Genomic DNA, 17,711 nt, shown 5'->3' with positions numbered 1-17,711 from the left:
GCAGACTCAGCAACACTTCCCTGCAGACTTCAGCCTCTTACACCCAGCATTGTTCCTTCACCGCTGTGCCCTTCTCCGTGCTCTGTATATTTCCCAGCCAGATGCACTGCTTTCCTCCTCCCTCCCTGCGAAGGTCTTCCCCATTCTTCATATCGAGCTGGTGTTCCCACAGAGCTTCCTTTGATTGTGCCAGGCAAAGGCAGCTCTTCCTGCTTTCCCTCCCCGAAGGCTTACCGCCTGCCTAGATTTAGCACAGGCTATATATATACACACTTGTATTTTCTAACTACAAAGCTCACTCCTAGCGGGTAGCATGAGTTTAATTCATCTCTGACTCTCATTGTACGTAACTGTCTCTGAGTGAAAGTTTACTGAGAAAATGAGTTCTTGGCATGGGCTGCTCATGGAAATCTTCAAAATCAGCAAATCATTTCCTTAAAATTGTGCTTGTGATGTAGGCCGAATATCCCCTAAACTACACTGCTTATTGTTTTGGGAGGAAAATGAGCTATTGACTTTGGTTTATTCGTTTCTAAGGGAAGCAGGTGACCTAGATACTGAAAGAAATTTAGAAATTACAACTTAAGTCCATTAACAACTGCCTTCAAACTCAGCAATCAAGGAAAATGGGTAGGTGGGAATGTGGAACACTAATCTACATTTTACCTTTTCCCTCTTCCATTCCAGTAGTGTCTCCCTGCTACTCACATCAACGAGGAACTGGCAGACAATTCATCTTTTTTCTTTTCCTGAGTTCTACAGTGTGTCCAAGTGGCTACATCATATTGATTGCTGCAGTAGTTTAAAGAAAACAATTTATTATTTAATTAGAGTCATGATAACATTTTAGGTATTCCTAAAAATAAGCTGATTTTCTACTCAATACCTCATTTGTAACCTTTTGGCTACAGATGTTCAAAGTCAAACACAAAAGTCATGCATGCCGCATTCTCAGTATCTGGGTCACTTGCTTCCCTTAAGGCAGATATCGTGGAATGAATAATTTCTCTGTGACAGAAATAGACCAAGAGAAGGGCCCTTCCTGGGTTTCTAAATACGTAAGAAAAGGAAGTAAAGGGAAGCATTTACTCAAGGCCTTCTTTTTTTGAAGAAACAAAATAAATAACACTCAGAAAAATGGGGTTTGGAAAGTAGCTTTCTTATATAAAGGAGTTGGCTCTTTGCCTGTTCCCTGAGCTATTGATGAGCAAGTCACTGTCACAGAATGTCACATAATAAAGCACATTTCCTAAAAATTATTAAATGAAAATCCAGTTGGTATAAATTACTTGAAAATATTCTGAAGGATTCAGAACCAAAGTGCTCTCTCATTTATTAGCTTACTAGTAACAGCTGCAGATTAACTTAAATGTGAGCAATGTAAACTGTCATTTACATGATTTTAAATAAAAGGATCAAATTTCTAAAACATGCTCAAAGTGCTAGAAATGTTTTAAATTCCTCCCTCTTAACCAAGTCAATTCATACTCTAAACTTTTTTCAGGCATTATGCACTTCTGAATTTTTAGTTCTGTAGGGAAATTTTACTGTTTACTTGTATTTCCAGAAAAAATATTGTTGAGACCACCTGCACCGAAACAAACCTCTCCAAACTTCCTACGAAGCAAATGGGAATAAGAACCTTAAGCTAAGGGGAAGAAATTTGGAGTATTGTAATCTGTATACCTAGATATCACCAAAAAGGCAGGGTGAAAAAATAAAAAATAAGGTCATCAATTTTTTTCTGTAAAGGGCCAGATAAACATTTTAGGTTTTCTGGGCCATACAGTCTCTGTTGAAACTACTAAACTACTAAACTAAACTACTACAGTCTCTGTTGAAACTACTAAACTCTGTCCTAGTAGCATGAAAGCAGCCATAGCCAATGTATAAATAAGTCAGCATGGTTGTGTTCTAATAAAACTTTATAAAACAGGCCTCTGGTGGATTTGCTCCATGAACCATAGTTTGCCTGACTCCTGAAAACTGTTCTTTGGAGATTTAAATTTGTTTCCTTGGGTAATTATGTGGCTATTACTTAAAAACAAAACAAAACAAACAAACAAACAAAAAACACATGTAAGCTTTATATGTATATCACAAAGACCACAGATGAAAGAATGATTGGCATTCAAATAAGAAAGAGTATAAACATTAGCCTCTAACTTGTTTACTAATAATCCTTTTTGCTTGATACCTGTAGTTCATTGAGCATAAAGAATGACTTAAACATCTGTCACCCGTCTGCTGTTCCCACTCAGTGAACTCAAAGGACATCTTAGAATGTCAAGGGAAACACAGCAACATGTCAGAAATATAGTACTACTATTACATTGTTTGGACCTAACAATGAATGGGCATGTGAGTTAATTCTTTAGGCTTGGGGGACATGAAAATATTACTGACATTAAGTGTGCAAGAATAGAAACACTTTGAAAAAAGTAATAATCTCGGCAACAAAAATGTAAACAAAATCGTGGCTAATTAACGTTATTTGTATGCTACAGTATATTAGCTGCATGATAGGCTATAAAAATAGGTGAAGTTAAAAAGAGGCAGTTATGACAGTTGTCAATTTATAGTCATTCTTACTTATATCCTTTACAAACCAGATTAATTACCATATACATATCAAGAAAAGGACAAACCTAGTAAATTTTTATCATCCACAACTGATGGTCAGAGTTTGAGAGTGCTTAGGAAAAACAGCAGCTTTCAAAAATCCTAATATGAAGCCTATTGTATTTGAGTAGCCCAAAATAACCTCTTAAAAGAAAAATAAAGATTATCATATAATCTGACTGAAGATTAAGTATCTGTCATTTTTAACACAGTGAACCACAGCAAAGATTACACAGATATAAATATTCCCTAGCTATGGGTATTCCAGGTCAATTTTCAAAATGTGCTGAAAACAACTATTTAAGACGAACAGTATGATTTTGCAGTCTTAGCATTGCTGTTTATAGTTTCAAACTAAATTCTGGGCCACTGAAGGCTCCACATTTCTCCAACCAGGCTGGGATAATCTTTCCAGGATTTAAGAGTATTTCAAAGTCCTAGAGGGTGGCCTGACAGCCAGAGAGATGGAACAAAACATTGGTCTGGGACAAGTGGTAGCAAACCAAGTCATGGGAAGAGCAAATGATTAGTGGAATCCCATTTTCCATTACTGACTATACCAATATTCAAACAGTATCACTTTCAGTCAAAGCATGGAAGAGGTCTTCTCCCATTTGGCTCATTTGAGCCCGACCAATTCAGATGCCTGGAGTCTTCTCTAGAGCAATGTCTGATTCCTGCCAAAGACTCAGATGGTCCACTCTCATGGCAAGGCTTCCATCTTGTCCTAGGTGACCTCTGAGCCAGGTGACAGGAAAAAGGCTGTATCTTGAGGGATGTTAAAATCATACAATCAAACCTTCTAGAGTATATCATAGACAGTGTATGAACATTAGAATTTTAAACGAGCAAACATAAATTAGTCGTTTGTTATTGCTCTCCAAGATAGTATGTAAATGGTTGAGCTTTGTGAGCTAAGACATATTATCCGATCTCAAGTGACATTTGAAAGTAACAATGACAAAAACTGGCCCTTAATAGATCAGGATATAGAAAGAGGAAATGCTGAACTTGGTTACCATGGATGGATAGCTGTTATCTCTCCAGTGATTTGTCAAGGAGCCAGAAACTCACCCTGAGTTGTGCCAGGGGGAGAAAAGGACTTTGAACAAAAAGTTTTATAGAAAATTATTCGTTAAATTTCTGCTTATCATATGGTTATGAATAGTACAATACCAATATTAAGATTATATATGCATAAATGTTTAAAAAAACACTGAAGACACACACATAGTCTAACCAGTAAGCAGTATTTGACCAGTAAATGCTCAAAGTTAGCAACAACCCTGATCAGGAACATACCAGTGATGAACAATAAGGAAATTGGAATATGACCTAATAGGCAGTAATTACAAGGATATTACAAATACTATTACGTAGGTTAATGTCTGGAAATTTTGCACCAGCTAAAGTAGACCTTGATAACCAGACTGAACACTCTGCAATGACAAGTAAATTACATAATGGCATTGTAATTATGTAATTGACTCTGCTCTGTGTATTTATGTCAATTTATGTGGAGTCGACCTCATCAAGAAAAACCTAGCTCTGATTCACTTTGTTGACTTTTTTTTTTTTTTTTGCATTGCTTTGCAAGGACAATCCTAAAACAGAATAAATGGTTTACTAATTTTATCCTTTGCCTTTTCTGGCATTTACTTCTTTTCTTTTTCTGATTTGAAATTCAGCCAAATGCTTCTGTGAAACAACTGAATTATGAAACAAAATGGCTGTCTCTAAATCTTCAGTCTGCAGGAAACTCACTGGGAGTTACCTTGAATGTGAAACTGGAAATAGGGATTGCTAAACATTCTAAATTACAAAATATGTTTAAAATACTATGTAATTGAAGTCACAGTAAAAGGCAAACTGTTTCTTTTAAAGTTTGCCACTAAAAATGGCTATAGAATCTTGAGCATTATTGTGAAATAGCAATATGTAAGAAAATGTTAAAGTCTTTTGAATCCATGTGTAATGGCAGTGTTGATTAAACCTCTCTAAGGAAATCTAAAAAATGCCAGCCATGGCCATATTCACATTTTAGGGATAACTAGGATGACATCATCCTTATCATACAGTCTTTCTCATGCAAATTTGGTATGCTTCAAAAGGATTTTTAGAAAGAAATATTACCTGCAGCACAAGGATGGTGTCCAGCTTATTTCAGGCCTACAAAATTCCATTCAAGTTCAGTGCGCACTCTTTCCTGAATGAACACACATGGTTTGCCTACAGTAGATTTTGGTACGTGAGAACCAAAATCATGGCAGTACTCAGGAGACGTTAGCCTGCAGTCAAGATTCCAGGGCCCAGAGAGGGATGAGAGGAACTGTGGCCAAAAGACAACTTATCAATGCCCAGGCAAGTATTATTTTCTAAAAGTCAAGTCGGGAAATACTCTTCATTTGAAGCATATGAATAAGTAGAAGTGGCCAATAGAGTTTTTACTCATTTCAGTCTATGACATTTTTGAAACAGCTTTTTGGCCTTCTACTAACTCATTTGTGTGGAAAACTGAGGCAGCTCAAATCTAAGCACAGAAATTCATGTGTCATTTTGCTTAAAAAGTGATCTAGATCAGTGCTCTTCCAGTATAGTAGCCACTAGTCACATGTGGCTATTGAGCATTTGTACTAAAGGTGTAACATGCAACTCTTGCTTTTGAAAACTTAGTATAAAAATAAAAAATTTAAAAGATCTCTTTTTCATATTGATTATATATTGGAATAATAGTTTGGATATATTAGATTAAAATATATAGTTAACTTGCTTTTTTTTACTTTTTAAAATATGGCTAAGAGATAATTTAAAATTACATACATGGTTTATATCATATTTATATTAGCACTTGTTCTAGACAGTAACTTCTACAGCCATACTGTTCTAATTTCTACCTTATTTATGTATTCATGGGACAAATGAGCTCTTACGGTCTGAGAAAAACCACTGGGATTCCAACTAGACTTTTTAAATAGGGGAAATAATTCAAGATTGTCCTTCTTTATGGCAAAATAGTTTGTGTTATGTATCTGAACTTATCTGTAAACAAAAATTAATAATGTAACATAATAACTGTCAGCTCTAAAAAGCAAAATGTAATTGTTGTTCTTTGCTAAAATTCCCTTAATTATTTTGCTTTGTGACTATATTGTCCATTAAGGTAACATTATGAAATAGCCCATCAAGTTAAGTTTCTATCTGCATTAGTCTAACATTATTTAGCTAAATTATCTTTGAGATAGATAATATACCCCATTTTAACATGCAATATAAATGTTTACTGCTCTCTCAAAAATGTTAAAAATGTTAAACTGTATCCCTACAAAATCTTAGATTGAATCATCTGGCTAAAATGACCAATTCCTATGAAAGTTTGCCTTGTTTTCCACTGAAATGACTAAATCAGTCACTATTTACGCATTATCAGGACAATCTTTAACATACAAGTCAAAATTTAAAACTCCCACTGATTTGTAGAAAGTGCAATTTACAGGTTAAAAAAAGAGAAAATTACCCTCACACCCTCAAGTACTCACCAAGGAACAGGCATGTGTACTCATTTAAATGGGTAAATTCTTACACACACATTGGTCTTGGCGTTTGCAGTGCTCTTCACACTGCACAGTCCACAGGTCCAGCCAGTGCCGTCGGCCCTGAGTACTGGAATGATCCAATGACTGCCTTGGAACAATACGGAGGTGGGCTGGGAGGGACAAAGTGTTATCTTCCAACTAGTAATTGCCACTTTCCATTAAGATTCCTTTCCCTCTCTTCTTCCCCTTTCCAATATATGGGACATTTACCATATATACTGCTAAGTCTCTGTGGGAAAAGTATACCAGGAATTGGTCTTTTAAAATGGAAGTCTTAATGCTTGGGGAAGAAGGCATTTTTAAAGGTTAAAACTAGTAAGCCCCTTATAATAGGTAAAATCGGAATTCTGAGAGAGAATAAAGAAGAAACAATAAAGAAGATAAAGTACTATTAGTTCATAAAAATAAAATGAATCATAAAACAATCTCTCTCTGAGACCAGATGTGCCCTAAGGGCTTTTTCCTGCATGTCAGTGGTCTGTCAGGCCCCTATATAACGGAAGACGAGAAGTTCTATCTCATTTCCTTCTCTTGAGAACAGTAGTAAAGGAAGATTTACACTTGGAAAGCAGAATGTCTGCAAGGTCCAAAAGCCCTCAGAAACCAGAGATTTAATTTCATTTTCCCACTTAATAGTTTTGAGGAAGAGCCAAAAGAATTTAAGATCATTTTTTTGATGAAGATTTTTATGTGACAGTCATTTTTATTGTTCGTCATCTTTGCCTGAAAATAATCCTTTTTTAAAATTAAGGAAACCTACTAAAAATGTGATGCATAATTAACTTGATGAAAATGTTCATTTCAGCTCAATCTTGAAATAAATCTGAGGTACCTGGAATTTAACTGTGATTTTTATAAGGGAGATGTGTTCACATGAAAACCGAAGAAAAATCTTTTGGGAAAAAAAAGGTAAAATATTAGGTCTAATGTTATAGCTTCTCAAGATTCTGATTTAAAATCTGTTTTTTCTTTATTTCTTTCTGTTTTTGTTTATTAAAGAAAGTAACAAGTTGCATTATCCTAAATTTCTTGACCTGGAAACTTTCAAAACTACAATGTAAATTATGGGTGCTTCCATTCCAAATATGAGAAAAAGATATACTAGCTTTTCAGAAATGTCTTTAGTTCATAAGCATTATATCTAAATAACCATCAACTGAAGGAAAAAAGGACTTTTATAAGCAAAAATATTTCCTTATGATAGTAAAGTCAATAAAGAATGATCTTATAGTGGGATATTCCCACTCTATTCAGATATTTTGGCACCAGCCCTTGGGGTAGATTTTTCTAAATATTTGAAATTTGGTAATTAGAGAGTTTATCCATAAAAATGTTCCTATTCTTAAAGCTGTACAAGCTCATGAATAAATTCAATTTTACCTGAAAAATGACAGGGAGTCAGTCTTTGTTACTGTAAGTTCCAGTCTTATCTCCTTTTCTTCCCTAAATTTCTTTATTCCACCCTAAGTGTTGTTCATCAGAAGGACTTCTTACTAGAGGACAAGTGAAGGAAAGAATACATTCCTCAGCATGAGTTTATAAAATACTTCTTCTAGGACTGTAAAATGGCAGGATTTTGTGATAGAACATTTTTGGTTATTAGTAATATGGTATATATAAATAAAGACAAGATAAAAAAAGCATTCTCCTTACAAGCTTTAGGGGCATACAGTTTCATAGCCCTTAAAGTATGCTTCAATTTCTTACCATTATATGTGGATTTTTTTTTTTCACATACCATACAACTATAACCTAACCACTTTCTTGAAAACAGTTTGAACACATTATTGAAAATATTGTGAATGTCATGGGAACACATGCTCTAACTAGTATTAGCTGAGCAACAGTCCAAAGGAATTACTGCCTTGTGAAGAAATCAAAGGATATAGGATGGCTAGGCTTTCAAAGCAAAAACAATTTGTTGCTATTTACTTCAAATGTGTGCTACTGGTCCCTGAAAATGTATGTTTTTAAATGTTATGTTGTGTTTACTTACTTGCATTTTCAAATTTAATTCATCAGTATTAGGTATACATTACATACCATAGAAGACATTATTTTTTCATAAAGCAGTCACATGCATTGAAGTTAGGATTACCAACTGATATATATGTATTTTGTTTTGCACCCCCAAAACAGAATGACTATAGCGCACATCATGCTTCCACCCCTTCCCTGCTGAAGGACAAAATGCATAAAGTGCCAGGATTTGGCTCCCAGATTGGAAGGAAGCCAATTTAGTTCTCTGGCAGGATCACATCATTCTGCTGAACTCCAAATTCCAGAGCAGGGTTTTCTTGCTCTTCCTTAGAGGCTGCTGCTTCCTCAGTAGTCTTCAGCTTTTCCTCCACTAGGCCCTCTTCTATTTCCGGATCAGCCTCCTTTATCCCATCCTCCATTGCCTCGGACACCATCTTGGTGGCCTCAGCAGCATTTATATCAGCATCTTTAATCTCGTCTACGGCCTGCACCTTCAACAGCTCAGCCTCTGCCCCCTCAACTGCCATGCAGGCCCCATCTCCTTGAATTTTCTCTCCTTCTGTAATAACTTTAACATCCTCATTGCCATCTTGAGTTGGAGATGGCTCTCGGCTGGCCTTCTGGCTCTCCTGGATGCTGCAATGGCTGCTGCTGGCACTTCCCAGCCGGGAAGAGGCTACTACGGCCTTCACTGCTGCCTAATTGGAAACAGAAAAATGTCAGGTGTTACTTCCACTTAAAATCACAAATCAGAGCTCAATCTCAATTTTGCACTCAGGGAGTTTGTTATTATATGGTAGTGTTTAATCTCTGAAAGTATATTATTTCAAGATTGTCTAATGAAAACTTGTTTAGAGAATAAACAGCAAAAGCTTTTTAATCTCAAATTAGTGTATTTAATCATCTGGACAACTGAAAGCCTGAGTAAATGCATTTTCCAATGGACTACTAGGTTTCAAAAATTTTAGATTGTGTTTCCCAAAGTATGTGTTTCATGGAACACTAGTTCCATGGATATTAATAGGTAGTACGGAGAAAAGAGTTCCACCATCAAATTTGTTTGAGAAATCCTGGGTTAGGTCAGAGTTATTTAATCTAGAGTATTTAAAATTAATTTGACCATGGAACCCTTCAGGTTTATTTAGTATCGGCCTGTAAGGAATTGCTGAAGAGAAAACTATTTTTGACCACCAAATGTTCTCTGAGATCCCCTGTACATATAGCTAGTCCTAAACACCATTATGTAAGAGAAAAGCAGCTAATCTCTATTCCATATACATTCAACAAAAGAGATATATTTCGGTGGATAATATTCCCTATCACTTGAATTATTTTAATTTTTACCAAATATGATAATTATTTACCTATATTACAAAATAAAGGTATTAAAATTGTTTTCCAATTTTTGCATATTCAGAAAGAAGACAACTTTCTGAATAAATATCAGCTTCCTGAACAATTCAGTTCAAGCAGTTCAGCCTTACGTGGGAAGCAGTGATAATGTATTTGTTTGGTGAGTTAATCTCAACTTACAACATATTTCCCTTTATTAACAACAAATTCTTACGAGAGGATAACAGAACTGTGTGTGCTTTACACCAGCACTGTTGGGATTTCAAAGCAGGATTTTTCCTGGTACCACAGGAGACGAATAATAGTATTAGATAAATAATAGTGGACTTAATTATCTTTGATCGTCAAGATATGAGGGAAATCTTTTTTTAAATAAAATGAAATAAATGCCATCTTACCTTCAGCTTGCGCCGGGCATTGAATTCTTGGAGCTTCTTTTGAGCCGTATCCATGTGTACAAAATTGGCTGCTTTACCTGTGACCCAGGGGTGCTGGAGAGCTTGGAAGGTAGTCAGCCTTTTCTTAGGATCCAACACAATTAATTTTCTGACCTGAAAAATAATAAAGAACCACAGACTTCTTAGGGAGATTTTTATGTTGACCGGGGCTTGCCCCTCATCGTGTGAACTTCTAGGTCTTATTCTATTTCCTTGGCAGTACACTAAATATACATTAAAAAAAAATTAAGCCCCAAGAGGTCACTTCAGGTAGCATTAGCTGAGGGAGTCTGAGAAGATGGTGGTGTGCACTACCTGAGAACCCCAACTGGCAGACAGCTTGACCGCAGAGGTCAAAGAAACAAGTCCTGCCTTGCCTATGGACTGGAAGTTCTTTGAAGGAGAACCAGCATCTGAATAATTCCAGGCTGCACTTCACATCACTCAGAATTCAGAACTTAAAATACATCTCAATGGAGATGGAATCGTTCATGCATCCATCATTCTATGGGGACTGAATGGCAAACGAAAGGGGTAGTATCATAGCCATTATGATTATACTATGATTCTATCATGAACTTCATAGCTCTCTCTAATCTCTTGAGGGTACCTGAAGACATAAGCCAAGAGCTGGAGTAAAAGCCTATTTAAAATCAAAGCAAAGGTGTCAGTGGCTTTGGGGTATGATTTGTTTAAAGGACTGAATTCAAACCAGTGCAGTCCATTCTGGGAGGTTTACCTTCTTGTAAGGATGAGCAGACAGTAAATTGTCAGGAAGATCAACAAACAAAATAATCCCCAGCCCTGGTCTCAGGAGGGGTGACCCGGAGTGGGGGTAGAGAATATCTGGATCAGGAGGCATGTTCAAATATAACTTGGTCAAGGTCTCTAATTACTTCTGTGACCTTAGATAAAAACCCACATATGAAGTGGGTAATATGGACGCCCTCCTGGGTCCTTTTTTCACATGACCTCATTTCCACCCAAATTCCTTTCTATATGCATTCTTAAGTGCACATAACATTTTAAAAATTCATGTAATCCTTTCCATAACCTTATTAATTAGTAACTGTTAGCTCCAATTCATATATGAGCAATGGAAGGAAGCTCAGGAAGATTTAATGACTTGTCTAAGGTCAGACAACTGGTAACTGGTGGAGGCTATACTCAAACTCAGGTCGGTCTTACCTTAGAGCCTGTCTCATGCACTACACCATACTGCCTCCAAGGTAGTCAGCCTCTCTGGGTTTCAGTCTGCCAATGTGTAAAATGAGGGGCTTTGGATGATTTAAGGCATAAGGTCTTTTCTAACTCTAATAACCTAAGAACTGAACACAGGTTAACAAAATCAGGCAAGTCGAATGAAGAATAAATACTTGGCTTTCCTTTCACTTTCTTTCTGTAGCATTTGCAAAGAAATGTGTGTGGGGGGTAGAGACGCTGAATTTGAAAAGGGTAGAGACATAAGACTGCTTAGGCTTAAACTCAGACAGGAGGTGGAGGGAGACAAGAAAGACTAAGAGAAAGAATGCATGGTAGTAAATACAAATCTGATAGGAGTCATAGCTATCATCTGTTGAACACATATACTAATAATTTTATGTAAATGATACCTAATCCTTACAACATCCTTGACAAGTAGGTATTTCCCTCTCATTTTCCAATTATCCGTTTCCTCTTTCTCATCAATACCATCCTCCTCTGCATGAAAATACAAAGAATTTACTGAAAGCTAGTATGTACCAAAAATTTCTAGATGTCATTTATTAATTTCTTATCCGAAGATACTGATACACTGAATTATTGAGAAATTTGCTGAAGATCAGAGAGATCCAGTGAACTTGTCAAGTTTCAAACCCAAAGCCTTGCCATTATCCTATAGCTACGCTAATGAGGGACTGTAAGTCTGGCATGCTGGAAGGGAGAGTAAGGGAGAGTGATGTGAAACGTCACAAGAAAGGGTGACAGGCTCCAGATGAGCTAATGTTGTGTAGAGCTTGTTAAAGATTTTGGAGTTTATCCCCAGAGCCTGAAAGCAGGACAGTGACATGATGTGATTTACTTATAAGACCATTCCTTTGGACCCTGTGTGGAAAGGGTACTGGAGAAGGGCACAAGAAGAGGCCAGGAGACCAGACAGGAAGTTGTGGCTGTGGACCAGGAGAGGATGGGGCAAAGACTGGGACAGTTGTGGTGGAGGTGGAGAGAAGTGGACGGACCCAAGAGATGTTTAGAAGTGTGGGGCTTGACGTGAGGGAGGAGCTGGGATGACACATCCCCATATCACACCACTGCCTCTCTTCCCAGATACACTGGAAAAGCCTTGGCCTGTATGGAATCCATTTTCATGAAAGAACATGGATGGTAAGGAGGGAAAATGGTTAAGTGGTCTGGAAACCTGGATTCTTAGTTCTTAATAATGCCTTTTGCTGGGAAGCTGTGTGCACTTGGACAGTCATTTCTCTTCTCTGGGCTTTAGCACACTCTTCTTTAAAATGTGGGGAAGATTAGATGACTCCTAGACCCCTTGGAGATCTAACCTTCTGTGATTCAAAAGTCGTCTTTTAGTTATTTCTGCATGGTTTTTCTCTAGAGGATTGATGGTAAATAGTTCACGCACATACTAGTATTCTTATTTTAGAATAGGTGAATCAACTCCCCAGAGTGGGAGTGTTTCTTGAATGCAAACAAACTTCAAGTTTCCTGAATTGAGAAGCCAAATGAAACAAACAAAAAAACCCAAACAAAATGTACAATGTAACTGGTTTATAATGCCAATCATGCATGATGGGGCTAGTTTTATTACCAGGATATTTTAGTAAGTTTGTAGTATTTCAAGAAGCAATGTTGTTTTATTCAAAGTATAACTAATCTAGGTGATAACAAGCCATTTTAAAACAGAATTCTTCTGCATAAGTTATGTTTGGATTCACCCAGCATAGCTGTCTTCATAAGCAAGGCTCTACACTGACTAGGTGGTTAAAACTCATTAATTAATATGGCAGTAATTTATAATTTGTGATGATTCAGCTAGAGATAAATACATCTGTTTTTCATTATCTATAAGGAAAATGCACTAATGTGCATTGTTTTCATTAAAAGTATTTTGCAATTAAAAGGAAATAAGATAGTAAGAAGGGCAAATTTAAAAAATGGCACTGTCCATTAATTCTTTAAAAATGCATGTATGACTGAAGCATTGTGCTGTACACTAGAAACTGACATAACATTGTAAACTGACTATACCTCAATACAAAAAAAAAGAAAAAAATGAATGTAAGGATTTTATTTCATTTTGTTACATTTTATTTCCATCACACTTACCAAATCCTTGGCATTTAGAGATACTTCATCCCACCAGGGGGAGATAAAGTAATATTCACAATTAAGAATTCTCCTGAACATAAACTGATCACCTCTTTCATCATAGAATGGTTCAAATCCACAAAGTCTAGAGGGACAAAATACAGAGAATAAAATATTTTTAGAAGCCTAAGTACATTTCATCAATTTTCTGCAGAAATTCAAGACTGTCCTTTTTCACAGCTTCCTGTTATCAAGGTAAGTCTGCTCAGCACAAGTATGTAATGGTCCCGTTAACAGTTCACTTTTGATTGCATATACACACAATCATGTCTTCAGGAAGTAAGAACAGACACAAAGCCAATTTAAGATTTCTATAAAAAATTATAATCATATTAATAATTATGACACAAAACAACAACAATAATAGCTAACACTACTAGAGGTGCCATGCTATAGCGCTATTTCCATGGATTTTTTTTTTCACCAGGAATTAAGAAGACAGACAGATTGATTAGAGTTCCAATTTACTACAAAATGGAAAAGTTAGGATTCGAGAATAAAAAAGTGAAAAGGTGGAAAGAAAAGTTTTTAGTCATTTTTACTCAGACTTATTCACTGACTTCTTCCACAGAGGAAAATAAAATATTAGATTTCCATTCTATTCCAGTTTGAATTTGAGAATGAACAAAGATAGGCGCTGACACTATTGTCAGGGAATGGCCTCTTAGAACTTACCGCGGTGAGCACATGCAGCCAGCAGAGCTGAGCAGCCTAGCATTACCTCGACCTTGTGTATGACCCTCACTTTTGCACATCTCAAAGACATCTCACTATGTTCACCTTCATCTTTCACCACGGGTCTGCGTGAAAATGTATGAGAAAAGTGGGAGAAAAGAAACAGAGAGAACCACCTCTGGCATCCTAAAGAGAGAGGGGAAAAGCGAGTCACCAGTCTCTGACCACCAAACCTCCAAAGTTTATAGGTGGGTGGAGGTTCTGAAATCACTAGAGACCAAAAGGGAACTATAAAAATATCCCTGCTAGGGCATGTGCTGCATTTGAAAAAGAATGAAGGAAAAAGAATGAACAAATTACAGAACATTTTCCTAAATTCTTCCTTCAAACTGGCCAGGCTGGTGCAGAGCATGAAATGTTCCAGTACAGCCTAACGCAGTGGGTTTCTAGGAAGAAGCAATTTCTCATGTCCCTTTCTCTGCTCAGGAAACGTCCCATTGGGAGAGTCTCTGTATCTCTCAAATGTTCTGGAGTCAGGCAGGAAAAGGCAAGGCTTAGGGAGGGCTGAGTGTCCCCCCTCTCCCCGCACAGCCACACCACAGAGAATCCTGTTCCAGCCTAAGGTGAGATGGGAGCGTATGTCCACACCTTACCAAGGAGGCAGCTCAGTCTCACCTGGCCCTCCTCTGCCCTCACATCACTAGAAAATTACAGCCTATTGTTGGCTAGTCGTAGAGAAATCAGCCAACTCTCCAGGCTTAGTTTAGGGAACTCTTATGTTTCCCCTTTCAGAAATGTAGAGAGAAAAATGACAGTTCAGAAGGTACAGTACTCAAATGCCTTTCTTTCATCTAAATCATGTCAGCAAATCTGTGCACTGGTGACAGAGGTAAAAAGTTTACGTCATCAGTCTGAAATGCCAAAAATGGAAGAAAGGTGACACAGAGCAGCACACTTGTGTACACACACACAGAGAGTAAGAAAACCTTTCAGAAATGGAAATATTTGAATGCTGACAATGGCCGTTTAGGAGAATATTAGGATTAAAAAGGCCTGAAGTGTGATTGTACTACACAGGGTAGCTCCAAGCCATTGGGCAGAATCGTAGTGTTGAAAACTGAAGGAGAGAATTTGAATCTCTGACTTGACCTGATTATCATTCTGACCTGAGAACTGTAGTAGTTGCTTTTGTCTGTGGGGACAAAGGGTTTAGGGGTAAAAGAGAGAGGGACCAGAATTCCTGTGAGAAATAACAAAATGGCCTCCATTTCCAACAGAGATAGACTACTGTTATCCTTAGAAATAGCAAGGTCATAGCACAAAATAGCCTGGCAGAACTCTTAATAATAATGAAAGAGGTACATAAGCCCAACAGCACAATCCACTGGGGAAAATGTTCCAGTGAACCTCGACTAGTGGACTTCATCCATTATTAATGAACTACAGATTAAATAAAAAGTCCCCAGGTTTAGGGGCTGACAAAAGTTAGATCAGAACTAAATTAATGAAACCAAACCAAACCTCTGAATTGTGTTCTCCCAAAATTCATATATTGAAGCCCTAACCCCCAATCTGATGGTATTTGGAGATGGGCCTTTGGCAGGTAATTAGGGTTAGATGAGGTCATGAGATGGGATTAGTGCCCTTCTAAGAAGAGATATCAGAGAACTTGCTTCCTCTGTCTGCCATGTGGGGACACAGTGAAAAGGTGGCTGTCTGCAAGCCAGGAAGAGAGCTCTCACCATATCCTGACCTACTGGCACCCTGACCCTGAACTTTCAGCCTCCAGAACTACGTAAGGACGTTTCTGTTGTTTAAGCCACCCACTCTGTGGTATACTGTTATAGCAGCCTGAACGGACTGGTTCCCTTTCTTTCACACTCTTTAAATATCTTTATAGATTCAATATTCTAGATTCCAACAATTAAGTCTGCAGTACCCTCTAACTAGCAACCAAATCTACCTGCTTTGAATTAAACTTTGGAGCTCACTGATATCTTGCTTTCATAGCTGTTCAATAGCAATCTTCCTCCCCAGACACTCCATCATTCTTGCTTATTTCTCTCGTATTTGTCTGCAATTCCATCATCTCTTTAGCAAATTTCCTGAAACCCCTTGTTTATTAGTAGACAGGGGCTCAGGAATGGAGTTGGGGATATCAGAGAGTGAGAGATTTAGCTCATTTTTTTTCTACCAGAGAAAATGTTTCTCTGAGTTTAGGGCATTAAACTAAAGGTCCCTGACAAGTTAACAGAGATAGGAAACAAAAATGACAGGCAAAATTCATCTGAAACATTCCTGGTAAGAAATATACCTGTTTGAGATTGCTTCAGAGATCAAATAGGAATTTGTCCTCTAAAAAGGAATAATACTCATCATTTTGATGAGATGAAAATAAGTAAGTGCAAGTTTAATATGTGGACTTGAGTTTCATGCTCATTATCAAATAATTATTCCCCCAAATCTGCTATACAATGCATAGCAGAATGAGACACAGAAAAGCCCTAGACAATGTTCTGGATCCAAGAAAATTGCAGAATAAAAAGCAATGATCATTTTCACAAGATCCTATCACTAACTACATTTAGAATGTCATAGAAAATCACAAAAAGTCAAAAAGAAATCTTGCTTTTTATGAGAAGTATGAGTACCTTGAAAATATTACAGTAAAGGCAAACAGTATGCATAGAGATTGCTCTTCTTCACTTACAAGATGTAGGTGATTATTCCTACAGACCACATGTCCACCTCAGGTCCATAGGCACAGCCTCTAAGAATTTCAGGTGCTGCAGAATGAGAGAAAATTGTGTTAAATTAGAGTTTATATTCAATATTCACATTTTAATAATAGTTTCAAAACAGTTTTGTAACCAATCTTCTCTCCCCAAAACAAAATATGAGGCTACAAATTCTTACGTCTATTTTAGTGGGAGAGATTATAGTCTCTCTGTGTTTGGGTACATAAAAACAAAGTTATTAACTTTAATAGTCTGCATCAGAACATCATGATATTGCTCAAATCAGAGAGATAGAGCTATATCTCTGCTACAAAGGGAGCTTTGTACGTAGAAAAGAAAGAAATCAAAGTTTAGCATAGTAAGGGGAAAAGGGATAATTACGCTGCCTGAGGCACAGGGTGTCCATGAGTGTGTGTGTTCAACAGCAAGCAGGGGAGGGACCAGTGGAGAAGGGAGGGGGACTGGAAAGTCTCTAGTACTGGAAGGTTGGAATAGGGGCTTGAGGGGTGGGTGGGTGGTGCTGGCACATATCCTGGTACTGAGAACTACATGTAGGTCCCCAGAGAGCAGCTGACCCTAGTCAGTTTGGGATTACGCACTGAGAAAGGGCCTTCCCTATGTGCGATGAGGCTGCTCCTATTAGCCCTGCCACCACTGTGAAAATGGAAAGTCTTCTCAGCCATGAAACGACTTGGTAGCATAGAATAGTAAGATCTTCCATGTTTTTATTACCTTAGTGCTGTGAAAATAGAGAATTAACTGGGTATAACTGTCTGCACAGAGAATTGGAGATGTTGCTTGTTTGCCTAACTAACAAAGGAAGAGAAGGAGAAGTGGGAGCTCTAACCTCTATGCAGAAATAGGGCTCAGGTTTAGAGCCCGGAGTGGCCCTTTTCTACTTTGAACAATAGTACTGTAGGTGTCAGCGGGGTCTCTGAGGAAGGAGC

The 17,711-nt window shown here is 37.4% G+C and overlaps 1 protein-coding gene across 5 annotated transcripts in view; it reads right to left on the bottom strand.

The window, feature by feature from the left end:
* Nucleotides 1-2,064: 2,064 nt before the first annotated feature.
* Nucleotides 2,065-17,711, bottom strand: part of CAMK4 (calcium/calmodulin dependent protein kinase IV) — a 199,647-nt gene continuing 184,000 nt past the window's right edge. For 4 of the 5 annotated variants that reach the window (XM_074360453.1, XM_010971479.3, XM_045507854.2 and 1 more), the window contains 4 exons: nt 16,737-16,812; nt 13,310-13,436; nt 9,947-10,099; nt 2,065-8,893 (listed from right to left, as the gene is read on the bottom strand). In XM_074360453.1, the coding sequence (XP_074216554.1) occupies nt 8,453-8,893; nt 9,947-10,099; nt 13,310-13,436; nt 16,737-16,812 (797 nt within the window). In that variant the 3' untranslated portion in view covers nt 2,065-8,452. The remainder of the gene's footprint in view (nt 8,894-9,946; nt 10,100-13,309; nt 13,437-16,736; nt 16,813-17,711) is intronic. The other variant, XR_012505574.1, reaches the window with a different exon arrangement.

Source organism: Camelus bactrianus, chromosome 3 (assembly GCF_048773025.1).
Source record: "Camelus bactrianus isolate YW-2024 breed Bactrian camel chromosome 3, ASM4877302v1, whole genome shotgun sequence".
Classification (NCBI taxonomy): Eukaryota; Metazoa; Chordata; class Mammalia; order Artiodactyla; family Camelidae; genus Camelus; species Camelus bactrianus.
The sequence above is the reverse complement of the archived record's forward strand: the minus strand, read 5'-3'. Positions and strand labels throughout refer to the sequence as shown.